The 26,234-nt window shown below is 34.2% G+C and overlaps 1 protein-coding gene across 2 annotated transcripts in view; it reads right to left on the reverse strand.

Moving 5' to 3' along the window:
* Nucleotides 1-380: 380 nt before the first annotated feature.
* SEC23A (SEC23 homolog A, COPII coat complex component) overlaps nt 381-26,234 on the reverse strand; it is an 86,655-nt gene continuing 60,801 nt past the window's right edge. For both annotated transcript variants that reach the window (XM_072629763.1, XM_072629762.1), the window contains exons 12-20: nt 25,197-25,286; nt 22,425-22,531; nt 19,636-19,789; nt 17,057-17,134; nt 15,949-16,110; nt 15,108-15,194; nt 12,429-12,584; nt 7,647-7,712; nt 381-1,729 (exon numbers count right to left, since the gene is read on the reverse strand). In XM_072629763.1, coding sequence (XP_072485864.1) covers nt 1,640-1,729; nt 7,647-7,712; nt 12,429-12,584; nt 15,108-15,194; nt 15,949-16,110; nt 17,057-17,134; nt 19,636-19,789; nt 22,425-22,531; nt 25,197-25,286 — 990 coding nt within the window. In that variant the 3' untranslated portion in view covers nt 381-1,639. The remainder of the gene's footprint in view (nt 1,730-7,646; nt 7,713-12,428; nt 12,585-15,107; nt 15,195-15,948; nt 16,111-17,056; nt 17,135-19,635; nt 19,790-22,424; nt 22,532-25,196; nt 25,287-26,234) is intronic.

The raw sequence follows: 26,234 nt of genomic DNA on the forward strand, positions 1-26,234 counted from the left end.
CACCTTAAGTAAGTGCTTAATGAATGGTTTTTTTCCACTCATTAAAGAAAAAAGTGATAAATGTAGGCTGCTGAAGGCTCTCAGACAAATTAAAAATGTATAATTTGTAAGCAATAAAAGTCAAATGGATCAATATTTCAAGGTAGCAAACAACTAAGCACTAGTTTCTTTAAAATAAAAATGAATGCTGTAACAGTTTCTTAATTTATACTACGCATCTTTTTAGCCTTTACTTGATATCAAACTAATAGACTGCAAATAAGGGGAAGTGAAGAAAGAAAAGAGAGAAGAAAGAGGAAAGAGCAGAGAGAGAAAAGGAAAGAGAAATACACATTCACTGATTTTCAGATTCAAAGGGGTTCAGCATCTTTGAAACAAACTGGAAGAGAGCAGTTGTTTTTTTATCAGAGTTTACAGAATATATGAACATAAAAAAAAAATCTATCTTACTGCAACACAACCAGGTTCATATAAGTGCAGCCATTAAAATTGCCTTTCTTAACACTTGACATTGTACAATCATTTATTTGACACAGAAAATTCAAATTCATCATGAAAACGCATCTGGATTTAGTAATTCAAACTTATTTACTATGAGTAAACTTTACTTGGTAAGATGAATATTAACTTATAAATTGGAATAGACCCCAGCTTAACCAGGCATTATAATTAAACAAAATGTCATACAATACTGTTTCAACAAAAACCACAACCTCAATGAATTTATCACATAAAGGAAGTGGAAACAAAAGATATGTGTAAACTTCCACAATAGCACTAAAATAATAAAGACTATCATAAAAATAAAATTTTATGTCTGAAAAACACAGAAAATCATGGACTACGGGGTCAAAACTAAGTTTGGTTAATCTAGCTATAACAGTCATATATCGTTTGCCCATGTCCACTCTAAAAGTGGCTTATTTTTTAACCTCCTACTTTTTCAAATGTTTGTGTAGTGTTTAATCCCAAGGAAGAATGCTTTCTGGGAGTTCTATGTGCTTTTTGTGGGTAGTTGCTGAAAAAGTTATTTTTTACTAGCAATTTTTGTTCATATTTTAAAGAGCAAAACACAATTATGAAAAATTATACAACAAACACAAAATTAAATAATTCCAAAACAGGCTATTTTAAAAGTAGACCCGTTGGTTTAGCAGAATGCAAACTAGACACAAAATACACGTTATTGCAAATATATATTCAATGAATTGACTGAAGAGTTCAAGATCTTAATTTTTGTTCACCTTTTGTGAAAAACTAAGAAAAACAAAAGTTTTCATGAGGTCATAAGTAACTGAGTTACACTTTGGATTTGTCTGCCATGTACCATAGGTCACAGCTCTATAATTCAAGGCAAAATTATATTTTCAACCTTAAAAAAATCAAGTTACAAAGATTTTAAATCTCCAAAATTGGTTATAACACTGTGGCAAGCAAAGTAAATTTGTTCTTATTGCTCTAATTAAACTTCAACATAATATATAAAAATGAACTTTCCCCCCATGAACTGTCTCATAAATCATAAGGATCCAATCTAAGGATACAAGAGTTCTCTGTTGGTTCAAAGAAACTGAAAAGGGAAACAAATGATGCTGAACTATCACTTCATATTTTGCATCCTTGAATATGTTCAGCAGCTTCAAGCAGCACTTGATACAGCAAGTTTCTTTAGATGATCCATGAAGACTTGTAAACTAACATCATCTGTGAGGATAGGTGCTCCTGACTCCTACCAAAAAAGAAAAATAAAATCACTACGGTTCCAGAAAAAGATGGTATTCAAGAAAGGCAACTTAAAAATAATCACTATATTTAATGACATGTTTTTAAGCAGCACCTTTTCCACATCCCATCCCAATCTTTAAAGAAGTGAAATAATCTAATTCATAATATAATTTTTAAAAAATCCTTCTCAGAGAATACTTATCTAATTATTTAAAATAGAAACCTTTCAACACTAAGTCCTTTTTTCTGGACTTATTTAAAATTCACATTTGCTTTAAAAAGCAATGGTTGGATATAACTGTAAATTCAATACACTAAGAAAACATTTGTCAATTTTCTTTCTTGTGTAGTGTTTTCCCAAAAAATCTGTGCAACAAATAGATTTCAGATGTCTTTGTTGAACTCCAACAGGACATTAGCTCTTGGAAGGCAGAACCAATCATATATTAACTACTTTTTTTTAAATGCCTGCTGACTTTAAGCAAATTACTTTCCTTCCTATAAACAACCTGAATTTGTGATTGCTATTATCATCACTGTTAAGTACGTTATCCAACATAAGATTTTACTTCTTATTACAATAAAATCTTACTTAAATGATTTTTAAAAACAAAATTTATGAAATGAAATCCATTTATAATCAGTAATATCATATTTTGGAGATTTTTTTTATATAAATAATGCTTATAGGATCTGTGTGGCTGACAGTCACTGAACACTAAAAACTAAAAATGAGAATCTCTCAAAGGGCTATCCTAAATCATGACAGAAGGTTCTTTGCAGGCTACAAGACAACACAAGCAAGCAACACAAGCAATGTATGGAGTAAAGCATGGCATCAAATAAATGTTTGAATGAGAAGGAAGATGGACTGGTCACATATCCAGAGGAAAGGTTAAGCAATGGTGTCTGCAGCATCAGGAGAAAGTCATACTGGGCAGACACCCTGTGAAGGACTTATGGGAGGGTGCAGATAAGAAATGCACAGAAGTGCAGGCATGAATAATCTATCCATCTGGATCACTGGAGGGAATATCCACAAGAAGATCACAAGATCTATTTCAGTACTAGGCTTCTGAGACTGAAAACATTTAATGATTTAGAAATTATTAAAGAGGAAAGGACCATTATCATGTTTGATCTCCCAAAATTTTTCAAAAGTACCCTTTTCAGGAATACTTAAATTCTCAATTTCTATTTTTAAAGCCATTTTGATAGAACAGAGTTATTCCAGTCTTGGAAATAGACACATACAACACATTTCATAAAAATGGACTTTTAATATATGAACAACAATTATTTTAAAAATAACTTATCACCTAAAGTTATTTAAATTATTTCTATTAACAACACAGACTGTTTTTTTGACATGAATAATTCCATCTTAGAAACTGGCCTCCATTCCACTAAAAGCAAAGAGGAATCACACAATCCTTGAGATTTTTTTCATCTCCATCCTTGCTATGAGGTTGATAAATGTAGACAGTGGTACTGTAGGCTACATGATACAGTTTACAGCAAGGCTGAAAAGAAGAAAAGCCCAACTGCAAGGTAACAAAAATAGAAACTAGGTACTTTTAAAAATAGTACATAAAAGACCTCTTCATGGAGGGAAGGGGGAAAGAAATGGAGAGGAACAGGAAGAATTTTTTTCTTTAACAAGTCCTCCCACAGTTACATTTGTCTGTTTCCTGTGTTAATCTATATTGAATAGTGTGAGCTACTTATGATTCCTTTTCATGGCACTACTAAAACATTAGAGAATTAATGATTTAGAACTGGAAAGGACCTTACAGGTCATCTATTTTAACTCCCTCAAAATAGTTATTAGGGTAATACAGCAACTTCATGGCTAGACCTGGAATTAAAATGTATTGCTCTTATGCTTCCAATCAAACATTTAGATATTGTTATGCTGCTATATAAATGAATAAATATCAATATTATGACCATTCCACTTCACGTGTATGTATATGTGTATATATACATATATACATATAAAATATATAAAAATTGGAATGATTTCATGTCACTCAAATTTGAAAAAAATATATTTTATAATGGTGATGTTAATTTTCTTTACTCTACACAAAATACATAGAAGTCACCCAAATTAACTTAACACAAAATAACACATCAAATAGTTGAAATAATATTCTCTAAAATATGGTTTGAGAGACATTAATGATTTGGAAATAACTGATGATATAGCCTTCTTTCTTTTCTCTTGCTTTTACTATTATTTATATATATATGTGTGTGTTTGTGTATGTGTGAAATACACACACATACATTACACATATTATACTATTATATATTTTTCTTCCTTTCTCCACAAATCTCATCATACTGCCAGATTTATTCATGCTGCCACCTGGACAAGGTAAGAGTAGACATGGGTTTTTCCCATTATTTTAAATATCTCATTCTAAGAATATCCATGCCAATTGTAGACTCTTATTTCACAAAAAAAAAAAAAGAAATTCATTTTCCTCTTCTTGTTAAATAGGCTTAAGAACAACGGCCAATTTTTAAAAATAATTTAGCAAAATATGACAAAACAGAAAAATGATAAACGTTGCATAAGATGTGAGAGAGTTGGAATAATAATTCATTGTGGAGCTGTGAACTGATCCAACCATTCTGGAGAGCAATTTACAACTATGCCCAAAAGGCATATGCATACCCTTTGACCCAGCAATGACGCTTCTAGGGTTGTATGCCAAAGAGAACATACAAATGGGAAAAGGACCCAGTTGTACAGTTGTGGTGGCCAAGAGCTGGAAATTGAGGGGATGCCCATCAACTGGGGAATGGTTGAACAAGTTGTGATATTTGAATATAATGGAAGACATGCTATAAGAAATGACGAACAGGCAGACTTCAGAAAAACATGGAAAGATGGATATGAACTGATGCTGAGTGAAATGAGCCAGAACCAGGAGAACATTATACACAGTAACAGTGTGGAAGAACCGTTTTTGATAGTCTTAGCCTTTCACAGCAATGCAAGGACCTAAAACACTTCCAAAGGACTCATGATGCAAAATGCCATCCACATCCAGAAAAGGAACTATGGGGTCAGGATGCAGAAGGAAGCACACTATTTGCTCTTTCGTTATGTTTTCTTCTCTCAGTTTCTTCCATTCGTTTTAATTCTTCTATGCAACATGCCTAACGCTAAAACGTGTTTAATAGGAATGCATGTTTAGAGGCTATATAACATTGCATGCTGTCTTGGGGAGGGAGGGGAAGAAAATCTGGAACTTATAGAAGTGATTGTCAAAAACTGAAAACAAATAAATTAATAAATTTGGAAAAAAATAATTTAGCAAGATCATTTGTAAAGTACAACATACCATGTGTTGCCACAGGAAAAAAGAAGCCTAAAGCCATGTAGTTTTTAAAATGCTGTGATATCATGAGAATACTACACACTACCATAGGATCACTGTCATGTCAGTGCCCTCTATAGGCCAATGATAGACAATAATTGAAATTTCAAATTTTAAAATTGCCTAGTAATAATTGTTCATATTTAAAGCCCTTTACGTACATTACCTCATCTGGTCCTCTCAAACAATGTAGATGCTATTCTTATTCCCATTTCAATGATGAGGATTTTATAGAAGACATTATAAATGTATGCAAAGCTGACATGCAATTTTTGCTTTATCCCTTTAACAAAAGATAATTGTTACTTGATTCAATGATTACAGATTGAATATCAGATTTCTAACACGGGAAGTTTCAGTTAACTTGACTACCAAAATAAGATAATTCTGTTATAAAAGGTAACATTTTCAATATACAGAGTTTTTTAAAAGGAAGTATGAAACATCCTCCTGCCTAAATCAGTACTGAAAGCATAATTCTTATGCTGTATCACATACCAGAGAGGACCTTAAAAGCCATCTAAGTATACTCTTGTAGCTCTGGGAAACAGTACAGAAATCAGGGATGGAGAACCTGCTGCCTCAAGGCCACATGTGACCTTTTAGGTCCCTGGGTGAGGTCTTCTGAGTCCAAGTTTTACAGAACAAATCCTTTTATTAAGGGGATCTGTGCTGTGACATTTGGATTCAGTTAAAGGGCCAGACTTAAGGACCTAGAGGCTATGGTGGCCTTGAGGCTGCAGGTTCTCCACCCCTGAAAACTGTCAAAGGCAATCAACTGTTGTATTTTAAAAGACCTTCAGGAAAACATTCTGTATTAAAATTCATTATCTTATTTAACAACCAAAGAGAGTTCTCCTTAGCAGCTAAACTAACCTTTGTTATGGTTTAAACCCATTCTCTCTCATTTAGCACTTAAGGAAAATGGATACCTGGCTAATCTTCTCCATGAAATAATGATGAAAGATTATTACTAAATACATTCCTATTAGAATTCCTTCATTTTTGACAGAATTGTATTTTCCACAGCTGGACTTCAATATCTTAGTTCAACTTATCCACTGGGATCCAGCTTTCCTTGAAGCTTGAAGAATGCATCAATAAGGAACATTAAATGAGTGACTACTATGTGTAAGACACTATTCTAGGTGCTTGGAATGCAAAAAATTTAAGACTTGTTTTCTACATATCTTTATAGGGGTTTACACTCCTCTCGGAGAAATAAAACAGACGTTAAAAAAAATACACAATATGCCAAGTGTCAGAAAATAAACTGTGACAGTTCAGTAGAAAACAACCACTGACTTGACAAGAGTGACTTCAGTAGACAAGTGATACTAATCAATCTTAGTGGCCTTTAGACATCTACTCAGATAGTGCTTAGCCATGCCTAATAATTCTGCACCCTTGCCTAACTACTGTCCACACAGTCTTGTTCTTTCTCAAGCCCCAGGGCTAGTTATACTATTCAGCTATTCTTTAGGTTGTATTTATCTCATTTTCCCCCAATGTATACTACCCTATACTTGTCGGACTAAAGTTCCATCTATTTATCCTAAATATTTCTCCATTTTTTATGGTAGTGCTAAAAGCTAATTCTGTTTTTCACATTTCCTCTAATATAGATATCATTCATACTAACATATTTAAGAAGGGAGGGCATGAGGGCAGAGTATGGGAACAGGAAAAGAATGCACTCTTACCATAAAAAAGAAACTGTGTAGACATACAAAAAAATCATTTTCAAGATAAGCTATTTACTAGGTACATTTAACGAATTATTACTGGAGTTGTGAACTGATCCAACCAATATGAATAACAATTTGGAACTATGTCCCAAGGGCTATAAAACTGTGCATACCCTTTGATCCAGCAATACCATGACTAGGTCTATATCCCAAAGAGATTTTTAAATAAGGGGGTGGGTGGGGGAACCTACTTGTACAAAAATATTTATAGCAGCTCTTTTAGTGATGGCACTGAGGGATACCCATCAGCTGGGGAACAGCTGAACAAGCTGTGGTATATGATGGTGATGGAATACTATTGCGCTGTAAGAAATGAAGAGTAGGATGCTTTTCAGAAAAATCTGGGAAGACCTGTATAAACTGATACACACTGAAATGAGTAGAACCATGAGAACACTGGACAGCAATATTTTAAGGATGATCAAATGTGAAAGAGTACCTATTCTGATTAATAAAATAAGACAACTCCAAAAGACCCATGATGAAAAATGCTATGCAGCTCCAGAGAAAAAACTGAACTCTAAGCGCAGATTGAAGCCTACTTTTTCCCTTTATGTTTCTTGGTTTTTTATGCTTTACAACATGGCTAATATGGAAATAGGTTTCACATGACTTCACATGTATAATTGATATCATATTTCTTGAGGGAGGTACAGGAGAGAGAGAATTTGGAACTCAAAATTTTAAAAAACTAAATGTTAAAAATTAATTTAAAATAAAATAATAAAAAATAATGTACATACAAGATTTTTTAAAAAGGTATGTTATTTACACTTACCTGTCCCCAAGCATACATATTGTTATGTGTCTGTGAAGGATTGACTTTTGAAAGCAGGAACCGTGCCTTTCAAACAGAGATGAAATAATGTCATCAAACAAAAAATTCTTACGTTTTTAAGAGATGTTAATAAGTTGTTACACTGCCTAGGATAACTTTTCTTAAAAATTTTTCTTGAGAGATTATTTTCAGTTGCTTTAATGACAATCAATAACATGGTGAGTTCTAGATTGCTACAATATTTACAAACATTTTCCATTCCCTAAATATTTTTTCCCCCAAATTCAAATACACGTATGGTGACAAAGAATATTTATTACGTCAAAAAATGTGCTGTCCAATTAAGAAAAGAATCAGTACTAGTCTAAAGTATTATGAGAAGCTTAAAATTGTTAAAAGCATGACGGCTTGGCCATCCTTGATGATATCAGTTTAAAAATATCTCCTGACATCTGATTATTTCTTACCTGTTTAGAGGCAGACATAATAATGTGTACTTCACTCACTTATTTGGCTCCCACCAGAACAAGACTTCACAGAAAAGGAGCAAAAATTGGTCATGTGGTTGGACTGAAATGACCGTATTGTTAACAAGGCTGAACTGCCTTGAATTTGCCACTCATTTAAAAGAGCCAACATTTACAACTACCATGAGACTGACCATTCAACTGGAAAATGAGATGTGATTTTGTTCGTCTTTAGTAGACAAATAGCTCACTTGGTCTCTGTGTGGGCCTCAATGGCTCAAGATAAGTGCAGATAGCAATTGTTTCTATTTTGGCCAGAAACCCAGTGGGTCTTCACTTCCCAGACTGATTGTTTTTCTCCAGGTAAAGAGCCCATTCTTTGCCTCATATCTTACCTAACCTTAATCACTGAATGGGCGCTGCCTCAGTCAAACAGAGACCTGGGAAAGAAAAGGCCAAGGTCTCCCAATGAACCCCAGGCCATCTCCAGTCTTCCTGATCTATATCTTGCTGCTGGACACAGATCTGGAGAGAGTGAGGTGACTCTACACAGCTCTCCTTTACTAAAATCCAATTCACTTGCAAGTCATGACATCACCTTCCTGTCTGTCCTTTTCAAGAATGAAAGACAAACAGCAGCAGCAGCTAGATGGATGGAGTACTGGGCCTGGAATCAGGAAGATTTATCCTCATGAGTTCAAGTCCTGCCTCAGCCGCTTTATTAGCTATGCAATTGGGAGCCTCTCTTGGCCTCAGTTTTGGTTTAACATATATAAAGCACTTTGTAAATCTTTTTTTGGGGGGAGGGGAGGGAGGAGGCACGACAATCAGAGTTAAGTGACTTGCCCAAGGTCACGCAGCTTTTGACACTTAATGTGTCAAATGTCTGAAGCTGGATTTGAACTCAGTTCCTCCTGCCTCCAGAGCCAGTGCTCTATTCACTACGCCACCTAGCTGCCCCTACTTTGTAGACTTAAAGCACTATATAAATATTAGCTATTATTATTATAATTCCTAATAACAGCAATCAAGGGAGAGGACTAGAGAACATCAGAGGATCTGGACTTTTTTCATCAGTATCCTAGCAACATCCTGGGACAGGAGCACTGGGTGGCAATACCTGTACTAGGAGCTGAGGGCACAGAAAACACGATGAGGAAAGGAAGATTCAAAGCTCTCCAAGCAGCCTAACAAATGCTGTACTATACAGGAGGAAAACTTCATAAGCACCCTACAAAGTGGAGTAAGGACTTCCACCACCTTCTTACCGCATGTACTCTCCAAACTCACTTAAGCCCCCTTTTCACTGGTCCTCCAAAGTTCACCAGGTCGGCCTCTAGTCCAGAGGGTAGGACCTGAGGTGTTAGCCTTCCCCTTGTCAATCAATTCCTTCTCAAGAGCAACAATCTTTCCTCTGATGCCCTACACTTAAATCTCTAACTCCAAACTAGCTCCCTGGTTTCACACAAGCCCCACAGGGCATAACCATGTTCCTCAACCAATCCAGACGCTCTTCCTATGCAACATCACTCTATGCACTATGCAATCATTCCCTGATTTTCAAGGATGTTTAAACTAATCAAGGACTTTTCCCTCACTTGATCTAAAGTCTATGCACACCATCACTACCCTCTACCTTCTACAGAAGTTCTACCTTCATGATCCAAAACTCTGAAACTGCTGTCAGATCACAAACTCCTGTCCTTCCAAATCTCCCCCAGTCTTACCCTTCCTATTATCTGAACTTACAGTGATCTCTAGTCATGTCCCTCTCCCAACTCTCCCAGTTAAAATAGTATCAAATTCATTTTCTGCCCCAATGGTTAAGCAGTTCAGTTACCCTGTCTTCTACCTTTGCCAACCTTACCTCTTTGTGAGATTACCACTCAAGCCTTGTCAAAATCCTGCCATGTCTTACCTGTATCATCTATTTTTTCTGCTCTTATTGGAGGGCTATTAGAGGAATCACAAAATTTCACCAACAGAATATATTATAAAGTTACGTTGTCTAATCTCAACTCAGCTCTTTTATTCTTCCTTCTCTGAACAACTATTTTCCTCCCCACAGGATGTGTTCCAAACCTTGTCTTCCTCCTTCAAGCCTCCAACACTATCCCCTCTTCCTTCTTGCACATACAACCCTGCACACTGCTTCCTTTGCTGAGAAAATTGAGACCATTCATGAAAAAAACTCCCTGTTCTATTATACATAATAACAGTAGTAATATTTTGCGATGACCAACTAGGAATGGCTTAGCTCTTCTCAGCAGTATCAAAGACAATCCTGAGAAGGAAAATGTTATCCACATCCAGAGAAAAAACTGATGGAGTCTAAATTCATCAAAGCATGCTATTTTCGCTTTATTTTGTGTGTGTGTGCTTTTTTTTTTTCTTTTGGTCTGTTTCTTCTTTCATAACATTACTAACACGGAAATATGCTTTATATGACAACACATATATAACCTATATCAAATTGCTTACCATTTTAGTGAGGAGGGAGAAGGAGGGAAGAAGAAAAATTTGGAACTCAAAAAAAAAATTTTTAAATGAATGTCAAAAATTGTCTTTACATGTAACTGGAAAAAACAAAACACTGTTTAAAGAAAGAAAAACTCCCTATTCTCATAGAAAGAAGCTTAGATGTTGACTCTAACCCAATTTCTCTAAACTGAAGCTATCATCTGGATGTTTTAATACACTATAAACAATTCTGATCTGCCAATCAGTAGTGGTTTTAATCCCCAATTTTTAAATATTTCATTGTGATCTGTAATGCTCACCAGCTCATCAGGAGAACAAGATTTCTGTTTGCTAAACGGAGAGATCACTTCAGAAAGGGAGAAAAGGTATTTAAGGGTTTCTTTTTTAGGAATTAGTTAAGTGGAGAGTTTTTCTGAGCAAGGCGCCTCTGAGTTGAGATCAATTTTATGCCTGATAACTGCTCATTGCTTTAGTTTAACTTAGCTCAGTAACGCTCCCAGAGAGTATACACTAAAGTAGAGTTCATGGAATTATTGTGAAGCAGGTTTCTGAAAAGGATTCCAAGAATTTTAAGCCTAGTGGTGTCCTACTTGATCTAGTTTTCTTATTGTTTCTAGGGTAGGAGCTTTTGAGTTCCAAAAAAGTTAATCAGTTCCTGTGTGAAAAGTGAGGAAAGTTGCCCTGTGTCAGTCCTACACCTTACATTATGTTAGACATAGCTGTTTAACTCTGTTCATGTCACTTAGCCTTTTTCAGGCTCAGTTTTTTTATCTGTTACATGTAATAGTACCTATCTCACAGGGATGTTATGTAGATCAAATGAGATCATCTGTATAAATTGCTTTGCAAACCTTTAGACACCTGAGCCTAACTCTTAGAATACTTGTAACTTTGCTGACCACATGTAAGACTAACTGACCACTAGCCACTCACAGTCCGGGGGCAGGTTAAATGATTAAATACCTAAATAGCTCAATGGGGTATCAACCAACCTTGTGACCCAGAGGAATAAGCTAATCCAAAATTTAAGGATCAGGCTTAAAATTTTTAAAGAAATGATGATGATGATGATAGCTAGAACTTATATAGTGTCTAAAGGTTTGCAAAGCAATTTATACAGATGATCTCATTTGATCTACATAACATCCCTGTGAGATAGGTACTATTACATGTAACAGATAAAAAACTAAGCCTGAAAAAGGCTAAGTGACACGAACAAAGTTAAACAACTAGTAAATGTCTACGTCCAGATTGAACTCAGGTCTTTCTAGTCCCAATACTATCAACTGCACCAACTAGCTGCCTGATATTTATAGCAGATCTTTATTTTTGTAGAAACAAAGCAGCTCATCAACTGGGAAATGATTGAACAACTTAAGTTATAAGAATGTAATGGAATACTGCTGCTCTGTAAGAAATTGCAAAACAGACAATTTCAGAGAAACCTGAAAAAAAGCATTTATGAACTGAAGAAGAAGGAAGTCATAAGAACCAGAAGAACAACTTACACAACACCACCACTGTAAAGAAAACTTTGAAAGATTTAAGAACTCTGATAAATACATAAAGAACCATATTTCTGGAGGATGAATGATGAACCACCTCCAAAAATACTATTCCAGATGCGGAATGAGACATATATTTTTGGACATGGCCAATGTGCCAATTTGTTTGCTTAACTATACTTTTGTTACAAGTGTTTCTTTTTTCTGTTTTTCCCCCCAACGAATGTAGGAAGAGGAAGAGAAAATAAATTCTTGTAAATTGAAAAAAAAATTAAGTGAAACAGTTTCTATCTTATGAAGAGCTATATCTGTAAAATAAAACTATTTACCTGGCTGCCTCCATGTTCTGTATCGATATACCGTGGCATTGGAAATCTGGAATGGAGAATTTCTTGGGCATCATCTACTGGGGCTTGCAGGAGATGGCGAAAATTTTCATATTCTGGCATGTCTTGGTAGCCTGATTTGCGCCATTGTGCTATGGTCTAAGTAAAAAAACAGAGGGTAAATTTTCATTTTTCATGTCTGATGCATCAAGTATTCTAAAGGAGAAGAAAATGTTCAAGGGAAATAACTTTAGAAAAGATAATGGGAAAAATTTAACTACTGCTCATAAAACTATATTTCTCTATCTAGAGTGAAAATTTACAAATCCAGTTCCAAAAACTGGGGCTCTTAACCTCGTTTCTGTGAGCTGGCTTTTTTGTTTTTTCATATTGTGACAATTCTATTCCAATATAATTGGTTTCCTTTATATTTCTATGCATTTTATTTTATACATTCAAAAACATTATTCTGAGAAATGATCCTTAGGTCTCATCAGATTGCCAGAAAGGTCCATGATACTAAATAAAAGTTCATGGAAAAAATGATAATAGAAAGTTCTTAAGTTTCTTCTCTAAAAAAGCACAAAATAAGAAAATAATCAGACTAGACTTCTCAAACATTCCCTTTGACTACAGCGATATGTGAGACTGTAATACTACAATTGAACTATAATACAAGTTCAATGCCTTTTGCAGAAGGGCCATTTCCTTATTCATAAGTTGGAGAGAGAATAGTCTTTCATGAGAGGTTTTCCAGGTAATCTTATCAAACAATTATTATTTTGTAGACTGTGTAAACTTAAGAAAAAAGAAATACTCAAGTGGCTGATACTCCCCACGAAGAATATCATTTTCACTGTCATCCTGGCAAAGAGCGAACTCCTCAAGTTTCTGAAGGTTCACTTTGATTATGACCAAGATTTAAAAGGGTGTTCCAAAGGCCAAATCTGAGTAAGGATCATCTATAGTACTGGCATTAAACTCAAATGGACATGGGGACCACTAAGCCATACATAAGGATCTCAACAGGCACACGCTAACTTAGAAAATCACATACTAACATTATCCATACTTTATTTCATTTTTATTTATTTTATTAAATATTTCCAAATTACATTTTAATCTGATTCACGATATACTCCAGAGTGTTGCAGGCTGCATGTATAACACCTTTGATCTATTGGACCTTAAGAAAGATGGAGCTGATTTCTTAACTGGGATCAAGTTGTCAGATAACCACATCAATGGCTACTAATCTGTCAATTCTATATTATCTGCTTTCTTTAGAACACACCGTATCTCTCTTCTCTCTCTCTACTACCGGTTAATATGTATATTTAGAGAATGCAATTTATTGTTAGTGTAGGGGAAAACAGGTTAGGAGGAATCTGTTGGGGCAAAAATTATTTAACACAAGAAAATAAAAATGGAATTGTCTTTTTAATTAGCTCATTATGCCTTCAAAAAAATAACTAATATAAGCTTCCTTCCAAATAATCAAAATATCATGCAAACTTAGTCAATCAACCAGACTTAACTACAGCTTAGCAGTTTAGAGCACTATCATCTGATATTTTAATTTCATAGCTGAATCTTCTTAAACCCAAGTTCACTCAATATAGTTTTACATTTAGATGCTAAAAAAAGGTACAACGTATGATCAACTGCATATTTAATGCATTCTTTAAGCAGACTGCCAAGTTTCCTTAAGGAGAAAAAGAGGAAACTACAACAGCCCTTCTTGGCTCAATCATACCACAAAAGTTGAACTTAGCAAACAGAATGCAATTAGAAGCTGTAAGTGAGTAACAATTAAGAGTTAACAAATCCTGACTGATACACTATGCTTCACACAGATATTTTTAGCAAGACCTTTTTTATCAGATGGAATCAGGGATATGCTTATAACACTGAAAACATCTGAAGCAGCAATTCCTGCCTAAACATTCACCCCTCCTAATCACTGAGAATTCCCAGGGCAGTAGGTTATTTGAGAAAATTAAATGTGAATACTATCCTTTAAAAAAGGCAAACTGACGTTTGGTTTTATTTCGTTTTACTCATGCTTTCTTCCATTCGTTTTAATTCTTCTATGCAATGTAACTAATGTGAAAGTGTGTTTAATAAGAATGTAGAGCCCATATAAGATTGCATGTCATCTTGGGGAGAGAGGGAGAGAAAATTTAAAACTTATGGAAGTGATTATTGAAAACTAAAAACAAACAAATAAATAATTAAATTTGAGAAAAATAAAAAGGGATGAAATTTTTTAAAAGTTACTGAAACAATCCCTGAAACTTATTTAACTCAGGGAATGAAAGACTCAGACCAGTAATATATGTTTCTGGTGTCCCAGGTGAAAAAAAGTCAAATTATGAGGGGAAAAAAAGGCAAACTGATCCCCTCACAATTCTCAGCAGGTACAACTGGTACTCCCACATACATGACATATATGTGGTCATATGCATGGTTAGAGTAAAAGTAATGTATGACTGTAAACAGAATCTAAAAAAACTGGTAGTGATTCTTACAACAAATCTTAAATTATTATTATAAGAAAGTCAAAGTTTATTGTATAGGAGACTTAAATCTACAGTTTTATATAGCAGAGGCCAGAAACTTTTTTTTAATAAATATTCTACTGAAAGCAGATGTGCTAATTTAAAACTAATGAAATCTTACCTCCCCATGATAAATCAAAATCTGGAAGAATGTGTCCATCAGAAGAATACGATCTGCAAGGATGCTGCTGCTATCAAGAAGAACAGGCTGTAGTGAAGGGGAAAAAATGAAAGAAAAAAATTGGAAAAAAAAGAGGAAAGAAAAGGAATGAGAAAAAACAAATTTACTCTTATGCAGAAAGATCTTTCCAAGACCATGTACAAATTTCTGATATGACTTAAAGTGATTTTCTAATTTGGTTTGTATAAAATTTCTAAACTCATGAAAACAAAAATTAGAAACTACAAAGAGGATGCAATATTGCCAATGCAACACTGTCAAAACCATACAGCATCAATTTAAGTTCCCAAATATGCTCAGCATTATGGTGAGGATCAAATGATGACATGTACAGGAAAATATTGCATAAGAAATAACACATTAGCTAAAAATAAGGCATTCACAGAATCAGATCTACAAGTTAGGATCTGATCCAAAACCCTCATTTTATAAATGTGAAAATTAAGCGACCTTTCCAAGGCTACCCAGGAATCACCATCTTATCTGGAGATTTTAAGGGGGAAACAATTGTTAAGAGAGAAAACCAAACTTTCCAGGATAAATGGTTGCTTATTAACTTGCATGAAGGTACAACATTCAATCACATTTTCTCCCCAACTCTCTTGCAGTTAAATTATTTTATGATTCCAAGTTTATAATAATATGGTTATACTACAATACAGCCATAGATAAGGTTACTATTTTAGACAGTGTTTTATATGGAAGACATGGCTTTATTTTTTAATAAGATTCGGTTATTCTTTTTTTTTTTTTGAACAGGAACATCATCATTATTTTTTACCTCTGGAGGTCCACTAAAAGAGTAGGCATAGAGAATAGGCTGAATCATGATTAATGACTGGGTCAGATCTTGACGCATAAAATGATGACGATAATATGAACTTTCGTCAGGACTGTTGTTAAAAACTTGCAAGAAAGGAGATCTTCGTAAATGGAACATAAACTACAAAATAAAACATGATGGATAACTTTAAGCAATATATTGCTCATCTTTGCTCATAATAATACCACTACATTAAACTACAACTGTAACAAATTACTAAATTCAATATAAAATAATATGAATTAATAAAAAAATACATCAAGTTTCCTCCCTCAAGACTAAGATATTCTAAGACTAATTACCCAGGTTATGAATTATCTCTACCCTTTGTTTTTTCTCTCTTCTTCTCCTGGGTTTTCTGTCTGTTGACTTTTTACTACTCATTAATCCCTCTACCAAAAGTAAAAACAAGCCAAAAAATTCAAATCATCTTTTTCTATTCAAAAGTATAATTTCTCTGAAAGAGTGTCCTTATTAAATATTCTGGGCCATGCCTAATTCAGGAAAGGACAATGTTTCAGGATAGAAGTTAGACTGTAATGTGGCACTGGTAGACCACAAAATGCAATTAAAACAAATTTACTATAGTGACGATGAAAAAGGCACAATTTCTATGATTAAAAAAATATAATTCAAATAAAATAGTCAATCCACTATCTCACTACTGAAGAAAGGACAGTGAATATTCTACTTAAGTAATGTGATACAACCGTATTATATAGAGAATTTATGTAGCATAAATTGAACAATTCCTTCCACACGTCTAGATCACTGGTTCCCAATTAAAAACCATTTCATTAACCAAAAAAAAGCCTTACAAACCCCTAGGGGGAGGGAGATCGTATACATACAAAGTATATCTATGACAATTAGGCAATTATTTACTGTTTAAAGTGCCATTAAAGATTTTTAAGCACAAATCCTTAGGGTCCTTATCTCAAACTCCCAAGGCATCCTTGAACCATTAATTGGGAACCACAGATCCAGATTAATGTAACAAACACATGGGAATAATGGAACTGAAATTCTATAATAATTAAAGTAAATATATCTGTTTTATTCTTACCTGTGGATAAAGAGAGAAAGTTTCTGAAAATCTGAATGAACTTGGATCATCTTTGTGATACTCTCCAAATTTCTGACACTGGATAAAATAAAAGCTAAATTAGTAGAGTACTTCCCAGCATTGCTAAAAAAAAAAAATATATTATTTAAGCCATACGTACTGATTCGTTTACAAAGGGTTGTGACTGGGGTAGAGTAATGATCAAGATAAAATTGAAATATTACTTGCCCACTTAGTTTAGGACTTGTAACCTTTCTCCCCAAATATTCTTTTACTATGTCCCACTATGAATATGACAGAGTCAGAACAATCAACCACGAACACTCACTATGGTTGTAAGTACTACTCATCTGACAAAACTGGAAAGCAATTTGTCAGAAACTAGGTCTAGATTAACTTCTTATAGCATATATGACAATAAGCTCCAAACTGACAAGTATCCTAAAAAAATAAAAACTCACATCATAAAAAATGGAACAATAGAAAGAGGAACTCTGAACAATTATATTCAGGAGAAAAATTCTTAACTAACCAAGTGATAGAAATAATCATAAAAGATGATTATCTTGGTCACAAGATAATCTTGGTCACGTTAAACAAAAAAAAAAGTTTCTTCACAAAATTGATGAAGATAGAATAAGTATTTCAGACATTAGATCATGGATTTAGGGTCATACAAGATTTTAGAATTCATCTAGTTCAATTCCATTTTATAAAGGTAGAAACTAAGGCCTAGGGAGTTTAAATAACCTGCTGAAAGTGACCAAAGCCTTCTGATTCCAAATCTAACTCTTTCTAATCAACTTGCGCTTCACAGCATTACCCTATGCACCCTCTACTTTAGCTACTATTCTCACCTCCTCCCAACCAGAATCTATGTAATCATCCTGGGTTTTTAACTTAAACTCAATCCCTCTAAAACTGAATTCATTACCTATCTTCAAAAGCTCTTCGGTCTCCTAAACTGACTTACCATTTCTGAGGGCACCCCAATCCTCCCAATCCTTGACATCTGATCTAATCATCACATTAATGGATTGTTTTTAGTCCAACCCAGCTAGCAAACAATTTTTAATTACTCTGTATTATCTTATTTTTATGTTATTCATATTTATATCATACTTAACTTTGTTTTATATATGTTTTGTATTTATAGATCTAGCCATATACTGTCTCCCTCTGAAGCTCCTTGAGGGAAGGGACTCTTTCACTTTTATATTTCTATCTTTATCACTTCACACAGTACTTGGCACACTGTAGGTAATAAATATTTGCTCATGGATTGATTTGAATGATACTAAAACATCACTAAACTATCCCTTCCCTTTTAACCAATGATCCCACTCCTGGATATGTAGCCCAAAGGAGTCAAAAACAGACAGAAACGTCCTGTATGTACAAAAAGTCTATATGAATATTGATATCAGTATTTTTCAAGTAGCAAAGAACTGGCCATGATATAAAAAAAACATCAAAAAAACTTTTTAAAAAACTGATGCAAAATTATGAATTACAGAATCCCAGAGGAAATTCTGTTCAAAAAAAAAAAGCTGAAATACAAAAGCAAACCAGAAAGCTTTACAAAGAATTTCCCCCAGTTTCACTTGGCTTGAAAGTGACCTTTTAGTAAAGAAAAACATTTTTAAAAGTTTCTGATGACAAAGAACCCCTAAATGGATAGACAAAGAAAAAAATGTGAAAAATAATAGAACTACCTGGTATATCAACTAGATTTAAAAGTATGTTCATTAGCTGGGGATGACAATAAAAGCTGCTGGCATGATAGCCAACAAATATGGGAAAAATGCAGGCAAAGAAGATAAAAAACAGGAGAAAGAAGTAAAAGAAAAAATGAACATATGGTATCAAACCCACAAAGCTTTAATTTAGGATACATAGTCATAACTGTCACCGGTGAGTCCCTGAATCAATCAATTAACAAATATTTTTTAAGAACTTATACAGCCCTAATAGCTTAACACTACACCAACACTTTTGGGATGGCTGTATGTCAGGCAGTGTTCTAGGCATTAGAAATACATAGATAAAAATGAAGAGCCCCTGCCCTCAAGGATCTTACAATCTGTCAAGGAAAAGGGCATACACACACATACTTGTGTGTGTGTAGTGTGTTTAAATCACAAAGCAAACCTAAAACATAAATACACATACAAACACACACACACACACACACACACACACACACACACACACACACACACACACAGTACAAATACAAGATCAAGCAACAGCAAACATTTATGAAGCGCTGCTGCTTTTCATAAGCCAGAAAGTATTATTTGCAATAACAAACTTGAAAGCTGGTTCAAAATGATCAGGAGTTTACTGTGTAATTAATTACTGTATTAGTTATGACAGTAAGTGCAGAAGTACAATTTATGACTTAAGAATTATTTTTTCCTGAATTATTCTTTTCCAATCACAACTGCTTCAGTGTCTATTAAGCAATTTCAAAACGATTTTTTTACAGTAAGCATCATGAGAAATATAAACTAACCATTCGGTTCTTCAAAATATATTTTCTAACATTTAAGAGAGAACGTGATTTTAGTTCTTACCAAGCGAATGAGCTGTCTGTCTAGCCATCTGAGAACATCTGGACCTTCCTCTGTCTCTGCCCTATATACTGCCAATCTGGCCATAAGAATGGCAGCTGCCTCCTGATCAAAAGAAGCAGCAATGTTTTGTATTTGGGTTTGAGCATCTGCCCAGCTGAAGACAAAAAGAAACACAGCAATGTTGCTCTGTTATTACGTTGATAATTTGATCAATGGCTAGTTCAGAGAAATAAAAATATCATTTCAATAATACTATCATAAATAGCTCAATTTTGCAATTTCAAGATTAACAGAGATAATTAATTTTTAAAACACATACAAAGTGATTTCACTGTAGCACTGCTGAATTTTCAAAAATTATGGACAAGATAGCTTAAGTTTTCAGCTAAAATATCTCCGGTAGCATATGGTATGTTTTTACCACGTATATTCTCATTACAGTGAGAAAACCCCAGGAAAGGAACGAGGAAAGCTACAAGAAAGAGAAAATGGTACCAGTAACCTTGCAATGGAGAAATGAACATGTTTTAGGTGAAAATTTTTGAAAATTATTTTCAAGTATCTCCTATTGCCTACCAAATAAAGACAAAACCCTGGCTTATTATTCAACCCAGTCAGTCTTTCTGTCTTCATATACTTCTCCATATACAATTTCATATACACTCCAGTAAAACTGAATTATTCAGCAGGTCTCAACTGATCTCAAGCTTTTCTATCTCAAGAAATCATCACCAGTTTTTATCCTATTAATCCCATAAGATAAATCCTTTGATTGGCTTTAATAACCTAATTATGAAGGTATCTAGTTTTCTTACACTTTATATCCCCTCCATATACTTTGTAATCCAGTGATACTAGCCTCCTTGCTGTTTCTAGAACCCAACCCTCTATCTCATGACTGAGCATTTTCACTGGCTGTCCCCAGGGCAGGCCCAGAATTTCCTTCCTTGTCATCTCCACATCCCAGCTTTCCTGGCTTCCTTCAAGCTTCAGTTAAAGTCCCATCTTCTGCAAGAAGTTTTTCCTGGTCCTCTTTAATCTTGGTGTCTTCCTTCTGAGACTATACACAATTTGGAGTCAGAGGACCAAGGAAAATTTTGAAAACCAAGAAGAAAAAGGCCCAGAAGAGATGAAAGTATCAGGAGACTGGAGGACAACAGAATGTCACACAGAGGAAGGAGGAATGGCTACTGAACACAATCTGTCATGTATTAAATTACTTTATATTTATTTAAATATTTAATCTCTTTTTACTTTATAGATATTTATATGCATCCTTGCTGTTTCCTCCATTGGTGTGTAAGCTCTTTATGAGCCGGGATTGTTTCATTCATCATATTTATATTTCTAGTTCGTCGCACAGTTCTGGCACATGGTAGGTGTGTAACACTTGATGACTGACTGATTTCAGCACATCATTAATTTGTACGCTAAATATTTCACTAATAGAATTATCAAATTGTCAAACAGAAAGGAGAATGCTAAAAACTATATCTGATAAATAGATGAAGAGAAATTAACAGAAAAATTAGGGAATACATAGACACACACATGTATTTTATATATACTTTCAAATTCAAATGAAGCTGCACAAAAAAAAGTGACGGTCCTAGGACACAAAGAAGTTCCATCAATGCAACGTGGCAAAAATGTTAGACACATTAACAGATCATAATGCAACAAAAAGTCATCAAAAAAGCAAATACAATAAAAAAATGTGGGCTTACATGGAGACAAAAAAACGCTATGTTGAATAATGAATACTTGGGTTAAAGATCATGTTATGTAATTCAAAATTTACTTCAAAGGATGCATAGAAGAGAAGTAGCTCAGCCAGGTGCAAGTCCTGCCTCTGACACATACCATATCTGCGACCTTAAGCAAGGCACAAACAGCAGTTACTCCAACTTCCACATTCCATGGAGGAGGAAACTGAAGTCCAGAGAGGCCAAGGAGTCCAATCTTCCCAGGTTATAATAACTGCCATCATTATTACTGCTAGCATTTACAACAGAGCTTTATGTTTTCCAAATCACTTACAAAAATTATCTCACTTTATCTTCATGACCACCCTAGGAGATGGGTGCCACTCTTGTCGATGAAGAAACTGAAGCGGAGAGCAGTTAAATGACTTGCCTAGGGTCACAAGGCTTGTGTCGGACTCCAGGTCCAAGTCTCTGGCCACTTGCCCCCAGCTGTCTCACAGAAACAGAGCTGACATCCCAGAAGCCAAATCCAACATTATGCTGCTTCTAAGGTCACGCATCAAGTAAGAGAACCAGGATTCAAATTCAGGTCCTTAACTCAAAGTTTAGAATTCTTTCCACATTGAAATTTATGGGATATAGCCAGCATGAACTTTCTAAATTCTACCCTCTAATTTTTCCTCTAAATTTTTTAGGTTTGTTACCTATGAATTAAAGGCTTCTCAAGACAGAGACCACATATCCTTATCAGTTAAAAAATTCTAAACATAAAAAGCAGCTGTTCTTGTTCTATATTACAATTTCAAGTCCATTTTACATTTTCTTCTCCAAGAAAGGAACAAAAAAGTATTTATATTTCAATTTAAATTGATAAAGTGCTTATTGGAGTTCTTTCTAACAGGCAGGCAGGCAATCTTGTCAAGTCAGTTGGCTTAACAGTGAAAACAATGCTGTTTGTCAAAAAAAAAAAAAAAAGCTCTTTATTCCAAACTTGCTCATCAAAGTATGGAACTTGGGACATGCATGATCAACATATTAATTTGGACTATTAAGTTAAATCTCTCCAAAAAAACCCCAACTTACTTCCTAGCCACTGTGGTTACTCTGATACGTCTCTGCCCACTTGAGTGCTGGTACTGAGTCACAAATTGGATAGCACCACGTCCGCCTTGAGGAATTGGAGCATTATGCTAAATTTAAAAAGAGTAAAAATTGAGCAAAAGCTGAATAATCAACTGTCAACAACAAAATCCCACTGCTGCCAAAATTCATTCTAAGTTGAACCTATGGTACGTCATATTGTAGGACCAACAAAATGAAGTTGGGAACTTGAGCATATATAAGGGGAAACGGGAAGAAGAAATGATAAAGGACAAAAAAATGTTGTCAAAGTGAATTCAATAGAATGTATACTATAAAGCAGGTAAGGGGAGACTGAAAAAAGGAAGGATAGAAAAGAGAGGGATGAAGAAGATAAGAAAAAGAGATAGAGAAGAGTGGGAAGGCAAACACAGTCAGGACAGATTGGTGCTCAGGAACAGATAAAGTTCTAATGCAGACGAATGAATTGGGAGAGAGACTCAACCACGAAAACTTTGCTAATGCTCAGCTAATTAACAAAGAAAAAGAAGCTTTGTAAATAAATACATGTCCTATAAGAAAACTACCAAAGAGATAAAAAATACCATGTATATGTAGATAAAAACATTACACACAGACACATACACTGCTTTGTTGATTACATATATTTAATCAACAAAGCACTCTCAGTATACATCCATATCTGTGTGTGTGTGTGTATATGTATGTACGATATATATTTACTTATATGTATACATGTCCCATGTATATACTAATATTGCTTTATTAATTATATTTATTCAAGCAACAAAGAAGTATCATTATATACAACATATGACATGTAATATTAACATTTAAATTCTTAAAGGTCAAGAATCATTGAGCAAATATATGCGTTCAATTAATAGCAACTAAAAGTAGACATTTTCTATAAGAAGAATTAACAGTCTTGTAAATAAGTTCATAAAATTAAATGGCCTGGCAGTCAAGTAGTATTAGGCAGGAGAGTATCATTCTCTACAAGTTATCTACCATAAAACCTACTTATTTTATATAAATAGTAATAGCAGATCTTCATATACCACTTTAAGTCTTTCAAAACACTTTATACACATTACTTTATCTGAACTCCACAACAACCCTGGAGAAAAGAGAGGTGCTACAAAAGCTATAGAAGAAAAGTTTTGGTTATTATGTACATCAACAAACCTTATTCAAAGTCTTTCAGTAATAACCTTTCAAAGTTTATTGGAATAGCCATTCAGACTCCCCCATGCCACCATGAGGCATAAGAGTATGATATCAGTAGAGACTGATTACAAATAATAAAATCAAACGATAAAATAGAAGATACATAAGCATTTTAAACAAAAGTGAAAATGGAAATATTCATCTTACTTGAGTCTACCAAAAAGGGAAAAATAAACACAAAACAAATAGCTCATTCAAAGAGGTTAAAAATTCTAAAACAAATGCTTAAGATAAAATAATACCCACTAAATTCTGAAAGATGCTACAAAGATTATTTTAAATGAAAACTAATTATAGTCATCTCCCAAACTGATTTTGCATAATTCAGCCACCGTATGATAGTCTGAAAGCCATATTATCATAAGTTCAAAGGCATCAGCACTAAATAAGTCTTCAAAGAAGAAAAGATATGTCTTTCAAGAGGTTTCTTCAAAGAGAAACAGAACATCACAGAAAGAGCATTAACTTAAGATTTGGAAGATTTGGAAGATTTAAATCCTAGAGTTGGTCCCACTCCTCTCTGCGTGGCCTTGGACAAAATAATTTCATTTCTCTCATTGCTAACTTCCTATCTGTAAAATGAAGACGATCCCAGTCACTCTGACAACCTCCCAAGACAGCTGTAGGAAGATCAAGCACTATAATTCATGTTTAAGTGTTCTGAAAAGTATGTGAACAGCATACCCTAACACATTACTAAAGTGTACAATGCCATCTAAATTTCTAAGGAAAACTAAACTTACAACTAAATATAACTACATTAATTCAGAGGAGTAAGAAAGGAGGCTGAATTGCACTTGAAAAATTTAGCAGCACTATCTGCCTCCTGACACAAAAGCTTTTTTTAACACTCCTGGTGATGTGATAAGCCACAAATCACCTACAACTATAATCTCCAAAGAGCAGTAATTTTAGGAACCCAGAATGCAACAAAGAGATATGAATGATGAGCAAAGTAAGATATAGTACATTACCAATGATGGTCTGTACTCACAAGATGTTACAAGTCCTACAGGAAAGCCTCCACTATGTTAGCTAGATCCTCTACAGAAGATTTAGGGGGAGACTTGGACAAGAATTACATAAGCAAGGATGAGTTCCAATGTGCCCCGGTGGAGGAAGGAAACACTGTGATAGTTTACAGACACACTGTATTGCAAGATTCCTTTAACAGGAATTTAGAAAGGTCCAAGCATCACAAAACCATAAAGCTGCCATTTAGGATGGGAAGGATCTTCAAAAATTACTAGTCCAATTCCCTTGAAGAGCTATTTCTGGTATGTAAACTAAGTCCTTCATAAAGATTAATGAGCTGTATAAATTAAAATTATCAATATTATTATGTGGCTAAACTACACGAGGAAACTAAGGGTCAGAACAGAAAGATGGCTTCTCATACAATTCCATCATTTATTATAGGGAAGAAAATATAAAGTGTTTAGAATCTTCTCAGGTACTATATGCTGACAGTGTTTTGGTGTTTTTCTTTTTAATTCTTCTTTATTAAAATTCAGAAAATCATACCTGGTTGACAACTTCAAAATACAGAGCTAAAGTTGTGTTAGGATTGAGTCCACATATTTTCCACTGGCAGGTGCCACCTGTTCCTATTTCCTAAAAGTGTAACATGTAATAAGTTTAAAAACAAGAATAAACATATATTATGTAGCAATAAAGTACATACTAAGACATACCATAAGTACAAAAATCCAAAGAAAAAATGTAATGTATATAATTCCTTCTAGAAAATTATGACAAACATAAAATTCTTAGAATTGAGGTGGGTTATACTCTACTGCACTCAGTTAATTATATTATAAAACAAGTAAAATAATTCTCACATGGTAAACCTGAAAAATGTTTCAGAATTATACACAGAGATTTGTAAGAATTCATACATAATCTTCAAAATACTTTATTTCAAAAACATGAGCAAAAACACTGCCAACTCTGTATTGCATAAAATAAGTACAATGTATTCAGATACTAAAATGAGAGTACGTAGTAATGTATATTTTATAGGTAAATAATAACTATGGCAATCTCTACAGGAACTACTAGCATAACGTGTTCCAACGTGTTCTTTACAAGCAACATTTCAAAGAGCAATTGTAACTATTTTTTTTATAAAAAATAAAATGTTTAACCCTAAACAGTCTAGTACTTAAGGAGTATCTGGATCTCTGGAGAAACTGGAATAGAAACACATAATATGGTTAAGTCTGACTTTCAAGGGAAACTGCTGGCACTCTGCTCAAAAAGGAAACTAATAGTTTCAAATTCTTGACGTATAGCTGGACTTGGACTAACTTGGAGATCACTCAGTTACAGGCCTCCGCTAATCCCTAGAACTGTTAATATTCTCTCTCTTCCTAAAATATACTCTGTGTAAATGCTGTATCCCTCAAAACAATGTAAGTTCCTTGAAGGCATGCATGATCTTTGTATCCCCAAAGTCTAATACAAGGCCTTGCACACAGCAGGTGTTTAATAAAGTTTTGTTCAATTGAATGTAAAAATGCCTAATTCCAATTATTCAGAAATTGATTTTGTACTCTGAAG

The sequence above is a fragment of the Notamacropus eugenii genome, chromosome 1 (assembly GCF_028372415.1).
Source record: "Notamacropus eugenii isolate mMacEug1 chromosome 1, mMacEug1.pri_v2, whole genome shotgun sequence".
Classification (NCBI taxonomy): domain Eukaryota; kingdom Metazoa; phylum Chordata; class Mammalia; order Diprotodontia; family Macropodidae; genus Notamacropus; species Notamacropus eugenii.